This window comes from Bombina bombina, chromosome 9 (assembly GCF_027579735.1).
Source record: "Bombina bombina isolate aBomBom1 chromosome 9, aBomBom1.pri, whole genome shotgun sequence".
NCBI classification, from domain to species: domain Eukaryota; kingdom Metazoa; phylum Chordata; class Amphibia; order Anura; family Bombinatoridae; genus Bombina; species Bombina bombina.
The window spans coordinates 120880977-120897340 of NC_069507.1; the positions used below are offsets into that span (position 1 = coordinate 120880977).

Below are 16364 nucleotides of genomic sequence, written 5' to 3' on the forward strand. Positions count from 1 at the left end.
TACTTAATCTGTTAAATTGTGTAACAAAGATCATACGATTCATTTCTTGTTTCTTATTTTTCTTTTCTATATTTGCATCTTTAGTAATTGCATCAAGTTGTTCTGAAAGTAATGTAGGGGGATAGTTTCTATTAATGAATTTATTAGCCATTTGTTCTAACCTATATTTACACTTATCCTTATCAGATACAATACGTTTTACTCTAGTAAATTCTTGGAATAGCTCTAAATATATTCTCAGGATGATAGCTACCATATTGTAGCAGATTATTCCTATTGGTACTCTTGGTATAGAGGTCTGTACTCAAAAAAACTCTTTTGTTATATACATAAGTATCTAAATATTCAATACCTATCTCATTCATATTTAGAGTAAATTTGAGTCCTGTGACTGAATTGTTCAAATCTTGTACAAAAGACAAGAGGCTACCAACGTCGCCCCCCCCCCCCCACTCCAAATACATCATCAATATATCTCCACCAGGAGGCGCCAAAACGTTGGCACAAAATGTGAGAATATACAAAGTATTCCTCAACGCTATTCATGAAGATATTGGCGTATGTGGGGGCGACGTTGGAGCCCATTGCCATCCCTTGTCTTTGCAAATAATAAGTATCTCTAAATAAGAAATAATTATGGTACAGTATGATAGAAAGCAACTCAATCACAAAACCAATCTCCATTTCAGTATAATCACTGGCAGACCTCAGTACATTTTCTACAGCTGTAATGCCACTCGTGTGTTTTATAGAAGTGTACAGACTGTAAACATCTAAAGTAAATAGAATATGTTTCTCCCCAATATATCCTAGATCTTTCAGTTTAGATAAAATCATTTGTATCTCTGACATATGAAGTAGTTTCTTTTTAACAAATGGCTGTAATACCTTATCCAAAAAAATAGCTATAGATGAAAAAATGGAACCCATCCCTGCCACAATGGGCCTGCCAGGGGTTTTTTCTTTCGCTTTGTGGATCTTTGGTAGTACATATATTACAGGTTTTATGGGATTGGCAACATATAAGGCATCTTTAAATGTATCCGTTATTTCCCTTTTTACAGCCAAATCAAGAATATGTTTAATTTCCTTATTTATCTGAGCAGTTGGGTCTCTATTTAGTTCCTGATAGACTTGATTATCAGCTAACTGTCTATTAATTTCTCCCATATAGTCAAGTTTATCTAAGACCACAATGGCTCTGCCCTTGTCAGCCTCCTTTATTATGATCTCTTTATTTTCCATAAGTGTTTCAATAGCAACTTTGTCTCTTTTGTTTCTTTGTACCATTTTTTTTTCTCTCTCTTAAAGAGATTTTCTACTTCTCTTTGTACTAAGTTCATGTAGGTAGCTGTACTATGTGTAACTGCAGGTGTGAAAAGTGCTCTTTTTAGATATGCCATATTCCTTAGCATCACTAAATTTTATTTTATTTACAATCTCAGTGTTAGGTGCTTGTATGTGACCCTTTTGTATAGCAAAATATATTTTTAATTTAAGTTTTCTAAAGAACTTTTGAAGGTCTTGTTGGACCTTAAATTCATTACAAAAGTTTTCTAAACAATAAGATAAACCTTTATTTAAGGCAATCTCCTCCTTATTTGTTAAAGTGTAAGAAGACAAATTATGAACTAAATTCTCATTCAGTATCATAGAAATGTGATTAACATCATTACTTGTGCACTGTGCATTATCATTTAAAACCAAACCACACTCTTCCACAGTCATTCTTATTACATTGTGATTGGGTGCAGTGCCTACACATTCATACGATTGTTTTGTGCCCTCATTCACAACTGCAGACTTTACCTTTTCATCAGGAACAGAGAGAGTGGTAAACTTAGTAGAGGCCATGTTAATGGGATTCAAATTAACAACTGGACTGATAACCGTCGATATACATTGTAAATTCTGAGTATCATTCAGTCCAACAGATTATTGTAAAGGAATATCCACTTCCACATCAGTGGTTTGTGTATGTCTATTACAGTCAGCAGTAATATAAATTTCATCAGTTGGAGTGCAGGTTTTGTCATAGGATTTTTTTGTTGTTGTAACACATGTTTTACCTTGGCAATCATTCATAGCAGCCATTACTGTGTGGGTATGAGATTGGGTTATCACTGTTTGTTTCCTATTATTTACAGCCAAGTCAAAGTCATATATACTGTCCTTTTTTATGGCATCACATATACCGTCCTCTTTTTTTTTTTTTTTTTTTTTTTTTTGGCCTTACAAACACTTCCCATATAGTATTCCCACTCATACCTTTGTGGCCGATTGCCTGTCTCTGTTGGTGTGGTCGTAGCTAGTACCAGTAGTGACCTTGTTGTGTCCCTCGCATACGGCGTGTCCGTTGTCGCTCTGACATCATCGGTTGTCTGGGGACGTTTCCCCTTTTGTTTCCTGCTGGCGCGATGGAATCGGCATCTGAATCTTCTTTCAAAAAACTTGCAGAGGACTCCGAACCACTATTTCCATGCTCCTGTACTGAAGTCTGCTTCATCCGTCTTCCTTGGTCACGTACGGTCTGATTCACCTTCCTTCCAAAACCTGCACTCTGGCGCCATCTGTAGGCTGTTCCATGACAGTAGTCTTGTTCATCTCTGAAGAATTTTGTCCGTTTTCTGCTTTCCAAGTGCTTTCTGTATTCACTCACAGACTTTTCCACCTCCATTATTACTTTCTTATATTCATCCAAAGGTAAGTTTTTAACCATTTGTTCCTTCTGTTGGTTGATACTCCCTTTGTATTTATCAATTTCTTTTTGTGCAAATTCGACAGTCCAGGTTATCAAATCAAAAGAACATTTGTTCAATATATTCTCAAACTTATCAGTGTATTCTTTACGGTCAGCAAAAAGGGTTGGACATGTTGACTTTCTTAGTCCTCTGGGAATGCGTTGTACCTTGTGATACTCAGACAATGTTATGGCGTATAATTCCAACACCATTTTCTTCTTACTCTCTTTTTCAAAGAGTCTACTTGTGGTTTCAGAGGGAGACATTTTTAAAAAGTCTCTATTTCCCATAACATTAGAGTTAATCTGTTGTGCAGTTTCCTCATCATAAAAGAACATCTTAGGACCCACTGATTCATCTGTGGTAACATTTGTCATACTTCAGCCATATTAGTATGCAAGTACTCCCAGTGGCAATACGAATACAGTCACTCAAAGGATAGGAAAAGAGCACACCTTTTTCTTTTCTCTTTATGGGGCACGGAATAAAAGGATCTGCCACGTCCCAATGTACAATCCGAAAACAAGAAATATTCCAGCCTCCATTCTTTAAAAGAACCTTTATTTCCACATGGGGTCCTCAGAAACAAACATACAACGTTTCAAGCCTATTGTGCCTAATAGTCATGTATAATTGAACATACACAGGTAAATGCCTCTATATACCCTCACCTGTTATTCATCTTCCTGTGTTGGAAAAAAGACTTAGAAAAAAAGACTCCAGTCAAAATCTTTATTCATCCCTTTGGGCCTCATTGTCTCTAACTTATACAGGTGGCCCTCGTTTTACAACTGTTCAATTTACACCGTTTCAGAATAACAACCTTTTTTTCCAGTCATGTGACTGCTATTGAAAAGCATTGAGAAGCAGTGCATTTATTAAAATAGCCAGTAGGTGAAGCTGTCCGCTTGTGTTGCAGCAAAGCAAGGCAAGCTGAAATTAATCAGTTTAACCAGACCTGAGCTATCGAGCAGATTTCAAAGGAACAAGATCTTCCTGTCTATAAATCAGTCCAGATTGGAATGCATAGAAAGAACTCTTTGCAGAAAAATGCAAGTGAAGTCTGTTGTGTGATTATTTTATTAGGTTTATAATGCTGTTTAGCAAATGTTTTTGTTCATTTAACTTAGTTTACTTATATATTCTGTGTTGTGTGGTTATTTTATTAGGTTTATAATGCTGTTTAGAATTTAAAGTCTTCATTTCAAAGCTTTAAAAATAATGTATTAAGAGTTACTTATGACAATTTTGAGAGGGGCATGGAACCCATCTCCCTCACTTCCCATTGACTTACATTATAAACTGGGTTTCAATTTACAACAGTTTCAATTTACAACCATTCCTTCTGAGGGCTACCTGTATATCCAAAACGTCTCTCTAGTTTTCAACAATCGCTCCCTTTCTCCACCTCTCCTGGGCCTATCTACCTGCTCTATAATTTGAAACCTAAGTTTTGATTTGATAACCTGGACTGTCGAATTTGCACAAAAAGAAATTGATAAATACAAAGGGAGTATCAACCAACAGAAGAAACAAATGGTTAAAAACTTACCTTTGGATGAATATAAGAAAGCAGTGATGGTGGTGGAAAAGTCTGTGAGTGAATACAGAAAGCACTTGGAAAGCAGAAACTGGACGAAATTCTTCAGAGATGAACAAGACTACTGTCATGGAACAGTCTACAGATGGCGCCAGAGTGCAGGTTTTGGAAGGAAGGTGAATCAGACCGTACGTGACCAAGGATGACGGATGAAGCAGACTTCAGTACAGGAGGATGGAAATAGTGGTTCGGAGTCCTCGGCAAGTTTTTTGACAGAAGATTCAGATGCCGATTCCATCACGCCGGCAGGAAACACAAGGGGAAACGTCCCCGGACAACCGATGACGTCAGAGCGACAACAGACACGCCGTATGCGAGGGACGCAACACTACCGGTACTAGCTCCGACCACACCAACAGAGACAGGCAATCGGCCACAAAGGTATGAGTGGGAATACTATATGGGAAGTGTTTGTAAGGCCAAAAAAGAGGACGGTATATGTGATGCCATAAAAAAGGACGGTATATATGACTTTGACTTAGCTGTAAATAATAAGAAACAAACAGTGATAACCCATTCTCATACCCACACGGTAATGGCTGCTATGAATGATTGCCAAGGTAAAACCTGTGTTACAACAACAAAAAAATCCTTTGACAAAACCTGCACTCCAACTGATGAAATTTATATTACTGCTGACTGTAATAGACATACACAAACCACTGAAGTGGAAGTGGATATTCCTTTACAATTGTTGGACTGAATGATACTCAGAATTTACAATGTTTATCGACGGTTATCAGTCCAGTTGTTAATTTGAATCCCATTAACATGGCCTCTACTAAGTTTACCACTCTCTGTCCCTGATGAAATAGTAAAGTCTGCAGTTGTGAATGAGGGCACAAAACGATCGTATGAATGTGTAGGCACTGCACCTAATCACAATTTAATAAGAATGACTGTGGAAGAGTGTGGTTTGGTTTTAAATGATAATGCACAGTGCACAATTAATGATGTTAATCACATTTCTATGATACTGAATGAGAATTTAGTTCATAATTTGTCTTCTTACACTTTAACAAATGAGGAGGAGATTGCCTTAAATAAAGGTTTATCTTATTGTTTAGACAACTTTTGTAATGAATTTAAGGTCCAACAAGACCTTCAAAAGTTATTTAGAAAACTTAAATTAAAAATATACTTTGCTATACAAAAGGGTCACATACAAGCACCTAACACTGAGATTGTAAATAAAATAAAATTTAGTGATGCTAAGGAATATGGCATATCTAAAAAGAGCACTTTTCACACCTGCAGTTACACATAGTACAGCTACCTACATGAACTTAGTACAAAGAGAAGTAGAAAATCTCTTTGAGAGAGAAAAAAAAGAAAATTGGTACAAAGAAACAAAAGAGACAAAGTTACTATTGAAACACTTATGGAAAATAAAGAGATCATAATAAAGGAGGCTGACAAGGGTGGAGCCATTGTGGTCTTAGATAAACTTGACTATATGGGAGAAATCAATAGACAGCTGATAATCAAGTCTTATCAGGAACTAAATAGAGACCCAACTGCTCAGATAAATAAGGAAATTAAAAATATTCTTGATTTCACTGTAAAAAAGAAAATAACGGATACATTTAAAGATGCCTTATATGTTGCCAATCCCATAAAACCTGTAATATATGTACTACCAAAGATCCACAAAGCAAAAGGAAAAAAAAACCCTGGCAGGCCCATTGTGGCAGGGATGGGTTCCATTTTTTCATCTATATCTATTTTTTTGGATAAGGTATTACAGCCATTTGTAAAAAAAAAAAACTACTTCATATGTCAGAGATACAAATGATTTTTTATCTAAACTGAAATATCTAGGATATATTGTGGAGAAGTGTATTCTATTTACTTTAGATGTGTACAGACTGTACACTTCTATAAAACACACGAGTGGCATTACAGCTGTAGAAAATGTACTGAGGTCTGCCAGTGATTATACTGAAATGGAGATTGGTTTTGTGATTGAGTTGCTTTCTATCATACTGTACCATAATTATTTCTTATTTAGAGATACTTATTATTTGCAAAGACAAGGGACGGCAATGGGCTCCAACATCGCCCCCACATACGCCAATATCTTCATGAATAGCGTTGAGGAATACTTTGTATATCCTCACATTTTGTTCCAACGTTTTGGCACCTCCTGGTGGAGATATATTGGTGATGTATTTGGCATGTGGGGGGGGCGACGTTGGTAGCCTCTTGTCTTTTGTACAAGATTAGAACAATTCAGTCACAGGACTCAAATTTACTCTAAATATGAATGAGATAGGTATTGAATATTTAGATACTTATGCATATAACAAAGGAGGTTTTTTTTTTGAGTACAGACCTCTATACCAAGAGTACCGATAGGAATAATCTGCTACAATATGGTAGCTATCATCCTGAGAATATATTTAGAGCTATTCCAAGAATTTACTAGAGTAAAACGTATTGTATCTGATAAGGATAAGTGTAAATATAGGTTAGAACAAATGGCTAATAAATTCATTAATAGAAACTATCCCCCTACATTACTTTCTGAACAACTTGATGCAATTACTAAAGATGCAAATATAGAAAAGAAAAATAAGAAACAAGAAATAAATCGTATGATCTTTGTTACACAATTTAACAGATTAAGTAATAAAATGTCAGGCATTTTAAAAAAACATTGGCACATTTTGAGGGATTGTAATCCTGAGGTGGTTGAATTTAAAGAGAATCCAATGGTGGCTTATAAGAGAAATCGAAGTATCAGGGACATGTTGGTGCATTCAAACATTGGTAGCTATAAACAAGATAGTCAGAGAACTATAGGTCCTAAAAGATATGGTTGCTACCGATGCCTGAATTGCAGCAATTGTAGTTATGGCGAGACCTGTAGAGAGGTAAGGGAGTGGATAACTGAGCACAAATCTAATATAAGATGTAAAAATAAAGAAGCTCCTGTTTCCTCTCACTTCCTCTCTATGGGTCATAACATCAGCCAACTTAGGTTTCAAATTATAGAGCAGGTAGATAGGCCCAGGAGAGGTGGAGATAGGGAGGGATTGTTGAAAACTAGAGAGATGTTTTGTATATATAAGTTAGAGACAATGAGACCCAAAGGGATGAATAAAGATTTTGACTGGAGTCTTTTTTTCTAAGTCGTTTTTCCAAAAAATCTTTTCAAAATGCATTTAGTTGCAAAGATAATTTATAGGAAACAATAGAGCTGACTTACCTTACTTTTCTTTGTTTATATTGTGCAAAATTCCTCTTTTTAATATATGTACATGGGTTTTATGTATTTTAAATTAAGTGTTCTGTATATACATTTATTCTCTTCTTGTGATAACATTGTGATGTATTAACTTTTTACATCCATAAGATGGCACTGTTGTGCAATTAGAGTAACACAGGAAGATGAATAACAGGTGAGGGTATGTAAAGGCATTTACCTGTGTATGTTCAATTATACATGACTAAGAGCCACAATAGGCTTGAAACGTTGTATGTTTGTTTCTGAGGACCCCATGTGGAAATAAAGGTTCTTTTAAAGAATGGAGGCTGGAATATTTCTTGTTTCCAAGTCCTAATCCTCCTTCCCAGAACGAACGTATGTTACATAATCTGGATTTAGTTAGAGCTTTAAAGTTCTACCTCCATGCAACCAAGGACTTTTGACAGTCCTCTTACCTGTTAATTCTGCATTCTTGTAAACGCAGGGGTCAGAAGGCCACTGCGGTTAATCTTTCCTTTTGGCTGAGAAGCTTAATTCGCATGGCATATATTGAAGGAGGGCAGCAGCCTCCATCAAGGATTAAGACACATTCTACCCGTGCATTGTCTGTCTTGGGCCTTCAAGAATGAGACTTCAGTGGAACAGATCTGTAAGGCTGCTCAGGCTCAGCTTGGATTTTAGTTTCCCATAGGTAATGAATGAATTTGTGGACTCACTGCCGCTAGAAAAAAAACATAATTTATGTTTTCCTGATTATTTTCTTTCTTGGCAGTGAGAGTCCACAAACCTGCCCTGTCTTTCTGGAGTGGCGGCAGTCTTCTGACACCTCTTACCCTTTGTACTTTTCCTTATCTTTGGCTTGAACTACTAAGAGGATAGGGGAAGTTAGAGGTATATTTAATGCTTTGCCTCCTCCTGGTGGCCAGGTATTCCTATAGGTAATGATTGATTTCATGGACTCTCACTGCCAAGAAAGAAAATAATTTATCAGGTAAGCAAAAATTATGTTTCTTTCATGTAATTAGCAAGAGTCCATGAGCTAGTGACGTATGGGATATACATTCCTACCAGGAGGGGCAAAGTTTCCCAAACCTCAAAATGCCTATAAATACACCCCTCACCACACCCACAAATCAGTTTTACAAACTTTGCCTCCTATGGAGGTGGTGAAGTAAGTTTGTGCTAGATTCTTCGTTGATATGCGCTCCTCAGCAGGTTGGAGCCCGGTTTTCCTCTCAGCATGCAGTGAATGTCAGAGGGATGTGAAGAGAGTATTGCCTGTTTGAATTCAATGATCTCCTTCTACGGGGTCTATTTCATAGGTTCTCTGTTATCGGTCGTAGAGATTAATCTCTTACCTCGCTTTTCAGATCGACGATATACTCTTATATATATATATATATATATATACCATTACCTCTGCTGATTTTCGTTTCAGTACTGGTTTGGCTTTCTACAAACATGTAGATGAGTGTCCTGGGGTAAGTAAGTCTTATTTTCTGTGACACTCTAAAGCTATGGTTGGGCACTTTTTTAAAGTTCTAAATATATGTATTCAAACATTTATTTGCCTTGACTCAGGATGTTCAACATTCCTTTTTTTCAGACAGTCAGTTTCATATTTGGGATAATGCATTTGAATCAATCATTTTTCTTACCTTAAAAATTTGACTTTTTCCCTGTGGGCTGTTAGGCTCGCGGGGGCTGAAAATGCTTCATTTTATTGCGTCATTCTTGGCGCAGACTTTTTTGGCACAAAAAATCTTTTCTGTTTCCGGCGTCATACGTGTCGCCGGAAGTTGCGTCATTTTTTGACGTTCTTTTGCGCCAAAAATGTCGGCGTTCCGGATGTGGCGTCTTTTTTGGCGCCAAAAGCATTTAGGCGCCAAATAATGTGGGCGTCTTATTTGGCGCTAAAAAAATATGGGCGTCGCTTTTGTCTCCACATTATTTAAGTCTCATTTTTCATTGCTTCTGGTTGCTAGAAGCTTGTTCTTTGGCATTTTTTCCCATTCCTGAAACTCATTTAAGGAATTTGATAAATTTTGCTTTATATGTTGTTTTTTTCTCTTACATATTGCAAGATGTCTCACGTTGCATCTGAGTCAGAAGATACTTCAGGAAAATCGCTGTCTGGTGCTGGAACTACCAAAGCTAAGTGTATCTGCTGTAAACTTTTGGTAGCTGTTCCTCCAGCTGTTTGTATTAAATGTCATGACAAACTTGTTAATGCAGATAATATTTCCTTTAGTAAAGTACCATTACCTGTTGCAGTTCCATCAACATCTAATGTTCAGAGTGTTCCTGATAACATAAGAGATTTTGTTTCTGAATCCATTAAGAAGGCTATGTCTGTTATTCCTCCTTCTAGTAAACATAAAAAATCTTTTAAAACTTCTCTTTATCCAGATGAATTTTTAAATGAACATCATCATTCTGATTCTAATGATTCTTCTGGTTCAGAGGATTCTGTCTCAGAGGTTGATGCTGATAAATCTTCATATTTATTTAAAATGGAATTTATTCGTTCTTTACTTAAAGAAGTCCTAATTGCATTAGAAATTGAGGATTCTGGTCCTCTTGATACTAAATCTAAACGTTTAGACAAAGTCTTTAAATCTCCTGTGGTTATTCCAGAAGTTTTTTCCTGTTCCTGGTGCTATTTCTGAAGTAATTTCCAGAGAATGGAATAATTTGGGTAATTCATTTACTCCTTCTAAACGTTTTAAGCAATTATATCCTGTGCCGTCCGACAGATTAGAGTTTTGGGACAAAATCCCTAAAGTTGATGGGGCTATTTCTACCCTTGCTAAACGTACTACTATTCCTACGGCAGATGGTACTTCCTTTAAGGATCCTTTAGATAGGAAAATTGAATCCTTTCTAAGAAAAGCTTATCTGTGTTCAGGTAATCTTCTTAGACCTGCTATATCATTGGCTGATGTTGCTGCAGCTTCAACTTTTTGGTTGGAAACTTTAGCGCAACAAGTAACAGATCATGATTCTCATAATATTATTATTCTTCTTCAACATGCTAATAATTTTATCTGTGATGCCATTTTTGATATTATCAGAGTTTATGTCAGGTTTATGTCTCTAGCTATTTTAGCTAGAAGAGCTTTATGGCTTAAAACTTGGAATGCTGATATGTCTTCTAAATCGACTCTACTTTCCCTTTCTTTCCAGGGTAATACATTATTTGGTTCTCAGTTGGATTCTATTATCTCAACTGTTACTGGTGGGAAAGGAACTTTTTTACCACAGGATAAAAAATCTAAGGGTAAAAACAGGGCTAATAATCGTTTTCGTTCCTTTCGTTTCAACAAAGAACAAAAGCCTGATCCTTCATCCTCAGGAGCAGTTTCAGTTTGGAAACCATCTCCAGTCTGGAATAAATCCAAGCCTTCTAGAAAAGCAAAGCCAGCTTCTAAGTCCACATGAAGGTGCGGCCCTCATTCCAGCTCAGCTGGTAGGGGGCAGATTACGTTTTTTCAAAGAAATTTGGATCAATTCTGTTCACAATCTTTGGATTCAGAACATTGTTTCAGAAGGATACAGAATTGGTTTCAAGATAAGACCTCCTGCAAAGAGATTTTTTCTTTCCCGTGTCCCAGTAAACCCAGTGAAAGCTCAAGAATTTCTGAAATGTGTTTCAGATCTAGAGTTGGCTGGAGTAATTATGCCAGTTCCAGTTCTGGAACAGGGGCTGGGGTTTTATTCGAATCTCTTCATTGTACCAAAGAAGGAGAATTCCTTCAGACCAGTTCTGGATCTAAAAATATTGAATCGTTATGTAAGGATACCAACATTCAAAATGGTAACTGTAAGGACTATCTTGCCTTTTGTTCAACAAGGGCATTATATGTCTACAATAGATTTACAGGATGCATATCTGCATATTCCGATTCATCCAGCTCACTATCAGTTCCTGAGATTCTCTTTCCTGGACAAGCATTACCAGTTTGTGGCTCTGCCGTTTGGCCTAGCTACAGCTCCAAGAATTTTTACAAAGGTTCTCGGTGCCCTTCTGTCTGTATTCAGAGAACAGGGTATTGTGGTATTTCCTTATTTGGACGATATCTTGGTACTTGCTCAGTCTTCACATTTAGCAGAATCTCATACGAATCGACTTGTGTTGTTTCTTCAAAATCATGGTTGGAGGATCAATTCACTAAAAAGTTCATTGATTCCTCAGATAAGGGTAACCTTTTTGGGTTTCCAGATAGATTCAGTGTCCATGACTCTGTCTTTGACAGACAAGAGACGTCTAAAATTGATTTCAGCTTGTCGAAACCTTCAGTCACAATCATTCCCTTCGGTAGCCTTATGCATGGAAATTCTAGGTCTTAGGACTGCTGCATCGGACGCGATCCCCTTTGCTCGTTTTCACATGCAACCTCTTCAGCTCTGTATGCTGAACCAATGGTGCAGGGATTACACAAAGATATCTCAATTAATATCTTTAAAACCGATTGTACGACACTCTCTGACGTGGTGGACAGATCACCATCGTTTAATTCAGGGGGCTTCTTTTGTTCTTCCGACCTGGACTGTAATTTCAACAGATGCAAGTCTTACAGGTTGGGGAGCTGTGTGGGGGTCTCTGGCGGCACAAGGGGTTTGGGAATCTCAGGAGGTGAGATTACCGATCAATATTTTGGAACTCCGTGCAATTTTCAGAGCTCTTCAGTCTTGGCCTCTTCTGAAGAGAGAGTCGTTCATTTGTTTTCAGACAGACAATGTCACAACTGTGGCATACATCAATCATCAAGGAGGGACTCACAGTCCTCTGGCTATGAAAGAAGTATCTCGAATTCTGGTTTGGGCGGAATCCAGCTCCTGTCTAATCTCTGCGGTTCATATCCCAGGTATAGACAATTGGGAAGCGGATTATCTCCGTCTCCAAACGTTGCATCCGGGCGAATGGTCTCTTCACCCAGAGGTATTTCTTCAGATTGTTCAAATGTGGGAACTCCCAGAAATAGATCTGATGGCTTCTCATCTAAACGAGAAACTTCCCAGGTATCTGTCCAGATCCCGGGATCCTCAGGCGGAGGCAGTGGATGCATTATCACTTCCTTGGAAGTATCATCCTGCCTATATCTTTCCGCCTCTAGTTCTTCTTCCAAGAGTTATCTCCAAGATTCTGAAGGAATGCTTGTTTGTTCTGCTGGTAGCTCCAGCATGGCCTCACAGGTTTTGGTATGCGGATCTTGTCCGGATGGCCTCTTGCCAGCCGTGGACTCTTCCGTTAAGACCAGACCTTCTGTCACAAGGTCCTTTCTTCCATCAGGATCTCAAATCCTTAAATTTAAAGGTATGGAGATTGAACGCTTGATTCTTGGTCAAAGAGGTTTCTCTGACTCTGTGATTAATACTATGTTACAGGCTCGTAAATCTGTATCGAGAGAAATATATTCTAGAGTCTGGAAGACTTATATTTCTTGGTGTCTTTCTCATCATTTTTCTTGGCATTCTTTTAGAATTCCGAGAATTTTGCAGTTTCTTCAGGATGGTTTGGATAAAGGTTTGTCTGCAAGTTCCTTGAAAGGACAAATCTCTGCTCTTTCTGTTCTTTTATTGCTAATCTTCCTGATATTCATTGTTTTGTACAAGCCTTGGTTCGTATAAAACCCGTCATTAAGTCAATTTCTCCTCCTTGGAGTTTGAATTTGGTTCTGGGGGCTCTTCAAGCTCCTCCGTTTGAACCTATGCATTCATTGGACATTAAATTACTTTCTTGGAAAGTTTTGTTCCTTTTGGCCATCTCTTCTGCCAGAAGAGTCTCTGAATTGTCTGCTCTTTCTTGTGAGTCTCCTTTTCTGATTTTTCATCAGGATAAGGCGGTGTTGCGAACTTCTTTTGAATTTTTACCTAAGGTTGTGAATTCCAACAACATTAGTAGAGAAATTGTGGTTCCTTCATTATGTCCTAATCCTAAGAATTCTAAGGAGAAATCATTGCATTCTTTGGATGTTGTTAGAGCTTTGAAATATTATGTTGAAGCTACTAAGTCTTTCCGAAAGACTTCTAGTCTATTTGTCATCTTTTCCGGTTCTAGAAAAGGCCAGAAAGCTTCTGCCATTTCTTTGGCATCTTGGTTGAAATCTTTAATTCATCATGCCTATGTTGAGTCGGGTAAAACTCCGCCTCATGGGATTACAGCTCATTCTACTAGGTCAGTTTCTACTTCCTGGGCGTTTAGGAATGAAGCTTCGGTTGATCAGATTTGCAAAGCAGCAACTTGGTCTTCTTTGCATACTTTTACTAAATTCTACCATTTTGATGTGTTTTCTTCTTCTGAAGCTATTTTTGGTAGAAAAGTACTTCAGGCAGCTGTTTCAGTTTGAATCTTCTGCTTATATTTTTCATATTAACTTTATTTTGGGTGTGGATTATTTTTCAGCGGAATTGGCTGTCTTTATTTTATCCCTCCCTCTCTAGTGACTCTTGCGTGGAAAGATCCACATCTTGGGTAGTCATTATCCCATACGTCACTAGCTCATGGACTCTTGCTAATTACATGAAAGAAAACATAATTTATGTAAGAACTTACCTGATAAATTCATTTCTTTCATATTAGCAAGAGTCCATGAGGCCCGCCCTTTTTGTGGTGGTATTATTTTTTTGTATAAAACACAATTATTCCAATTCCTTATTTTTTATGCTTTCGCACTTTTTCTTATCACCCCACTTCTTGGCTATTCGTTAAACTGATTTGTGGGTGTGGTGAGGGGTGTATTTATAGGCATTTTGAGGTTTGGGAAACTTTGCCCCTCCTGGTAGGAATGTATATCCCATACGTCACTAGCTCATGGACTCTTGCTAATATGAAAGAAATGAATTTATCAGGTAAGTTCTTACATAAATTATGTTTTTTGGTGTCTGCTTCTTCGCATGCAGCTTTTGGCAGGAAAGCCCTTCAGGCCGCGTTGTCGGCTAAATAGGAACTGTCAGAGGAAATATTTTCCCACCTTGTCCGTAACATAGACCATCAGTTTTGGTGTTAATCCCAAATGTTATGGAGGACTGTTGACCATCATAATTTTACGAAAGAAAACAAAATTTATGCTTATCTTATCTTATGCTTATCTGATGATAAATTATTTTCTTTCGGAATGATGGTCTACATGCCTCACCCGCTTCATTGGGCAACAGTTCTATTGACACAACTACAGACCCTGCTTTGCCTTTCCTACCTTTCTTTCCTACTTGGCTATAGATGTAACTGAGAACGAGAGGTGGGAGGGTTTTAAAGCTCTTGCATGGGTGTTTGACCTCACCCTAGTGGCGGGAAATATATCCCATATGTTATGGAAGACTGTGGACCATCATTCTGAAAGAAAATAATTTATCAGGTAAGCATACATTTTGTTTTATCCATATTTAGGCTGGCTGTACAGAATATTCTTTGATTATTCCCCTTTTTCTTGCAGGTTATGAGCTTCTCTTCCAGCCTGAAATTCTTCGACTTTATGTGTCTCTTGTAAAACTTTCTCACACACCAGCTATCCTGGAAGCAGCAGCAGGTTCCCTACAGAATCTATGTGCTGGTAACTGGACAGTAAGTAGTTTTTTGGGGGTTTTTTCATCCTTTTTAAAATGCTTTTTAAATTGCTATAAGTGTTTGTGGTTTATATATGCTTTGAAATGTATGCTTTTGCTTGCTATCTGTATTTTTAATTGCAACTTGGAAAGTTATGTGTCAAGTCTTGTCTGACGCTCTGTGCTGTGTGTGCGCTCTCGCAGTATGGCCGCTGTATTCGTGCTGCTGTTCGTCAGGAGAAAGGTCTCTCGTCACTTGCTGATCACCTGACCCATGAAAGTGAGCGTGTTGTACGTGCCGTTTGTGGAGCACTGCGCAACCTCTGTGGAGACAACCGGAACCAAGAGCTTATTGGTGAGGCAGTGGAACATAAAGGAAAATAACAAAGGGTTTGGAGTCAGGGGAAAGATGGTGTGTCCCAGATTCGGAGTATGAGAGGGTGTTTCATCACAGTTGTAAAGAAGCAAAGCAACCTAGGAATTGTACAGTTGAGATAGTACAAAACAATATTAGAGTTTAATGGGAGCAGGACACAAGACAGTCTTTGACTGGGTTTTAATACTGTGCAAGAGAAAGATTGAGACTTTTTGTAGGTAGATGCCTTACAAATTAGATTTTTTTTCTTATGGCCTGTTTTATTTTTATCCTCAGGTAAACATGCTCTAAGTAGTCTTATAGTCCGTCTTCCCAGCTCTTCTCCTCATTTACCTGCTCTTTCAGAAGATACAACCGTTTCTATTCTCAACACCATTCAAGAAGTAATCACTGGAAACCTAGAAGCTGCAAAAAAATTACGTGAGAGTCAAGGAATTGAGAGACTAGTGCTTATCAATAAAGGAGGGTGAGTTAGTTATGTTATAGCCTAATAATGGGAGCTAATGGAATCCTAGGATTCCTCTAGAATTTTATGCTGCTATGTTTGTGGTATAGCATATTTTACAGCTGTACTTTATTTTACTAGTGGTCGTTCTGATAGAGAGATTCGTGCAGCAGGTCTTTGTCTTCAGACTGTATGGGGTTATAAAGAGCTTAGAAGACCTCTGGAGAAAGAAGGATGGAAAAAAACAGACTTCCAGGTAACCTTGTTTTGACCATATTTTTACCATCTTTGTAATTCTGTTTTGCTCCAATAAATGCATATTTAATCGTCTTTTTTTTTTTTTTTTTTTTTTTTTTTTAGGTGTCTTTAACAGGCACACAACGTACTCAAGGTTATGATGATAGCACCCTCCCTCTCATTGACCGGAGCCAAAAAAATAGTGAGTT

The 16364-nt window shown here is 37.7% G+C and overlaps 1 protein-coding gene across 2 annotated transcripts in view; it reads left to right on the plus strand.

The window, feature by feature from the left end:
• Positions 1–16364, plus strand: part of CTNND1 (catenin delta 1) — a 444281-nt gene that overhangs the window by 393135 nt on the left and 34782 nt on the right. For both annotated transcript variants that reach the window (XM_053692333.1, XM_053692334.1), the window contains exons 10-14: positions 14989–15116; positions 15302–15452; positions 15750–15939; positions 16060–16174; positions 16279–16357. In XM_053692333.1, coding sequence (XP_053548308.1) covers positions 14989–15116; positions 15302–15452; positions 15750–15939; positions 16060–16174; positions 16279–16357 — 663 coding nt within the window. The remainder of the gene's footprint in view (positions 1–14988; positions 15117–15301; positions 15453–15749; positions 15940–16059; positions 16175–16278; positions 16358–16364) is intronic.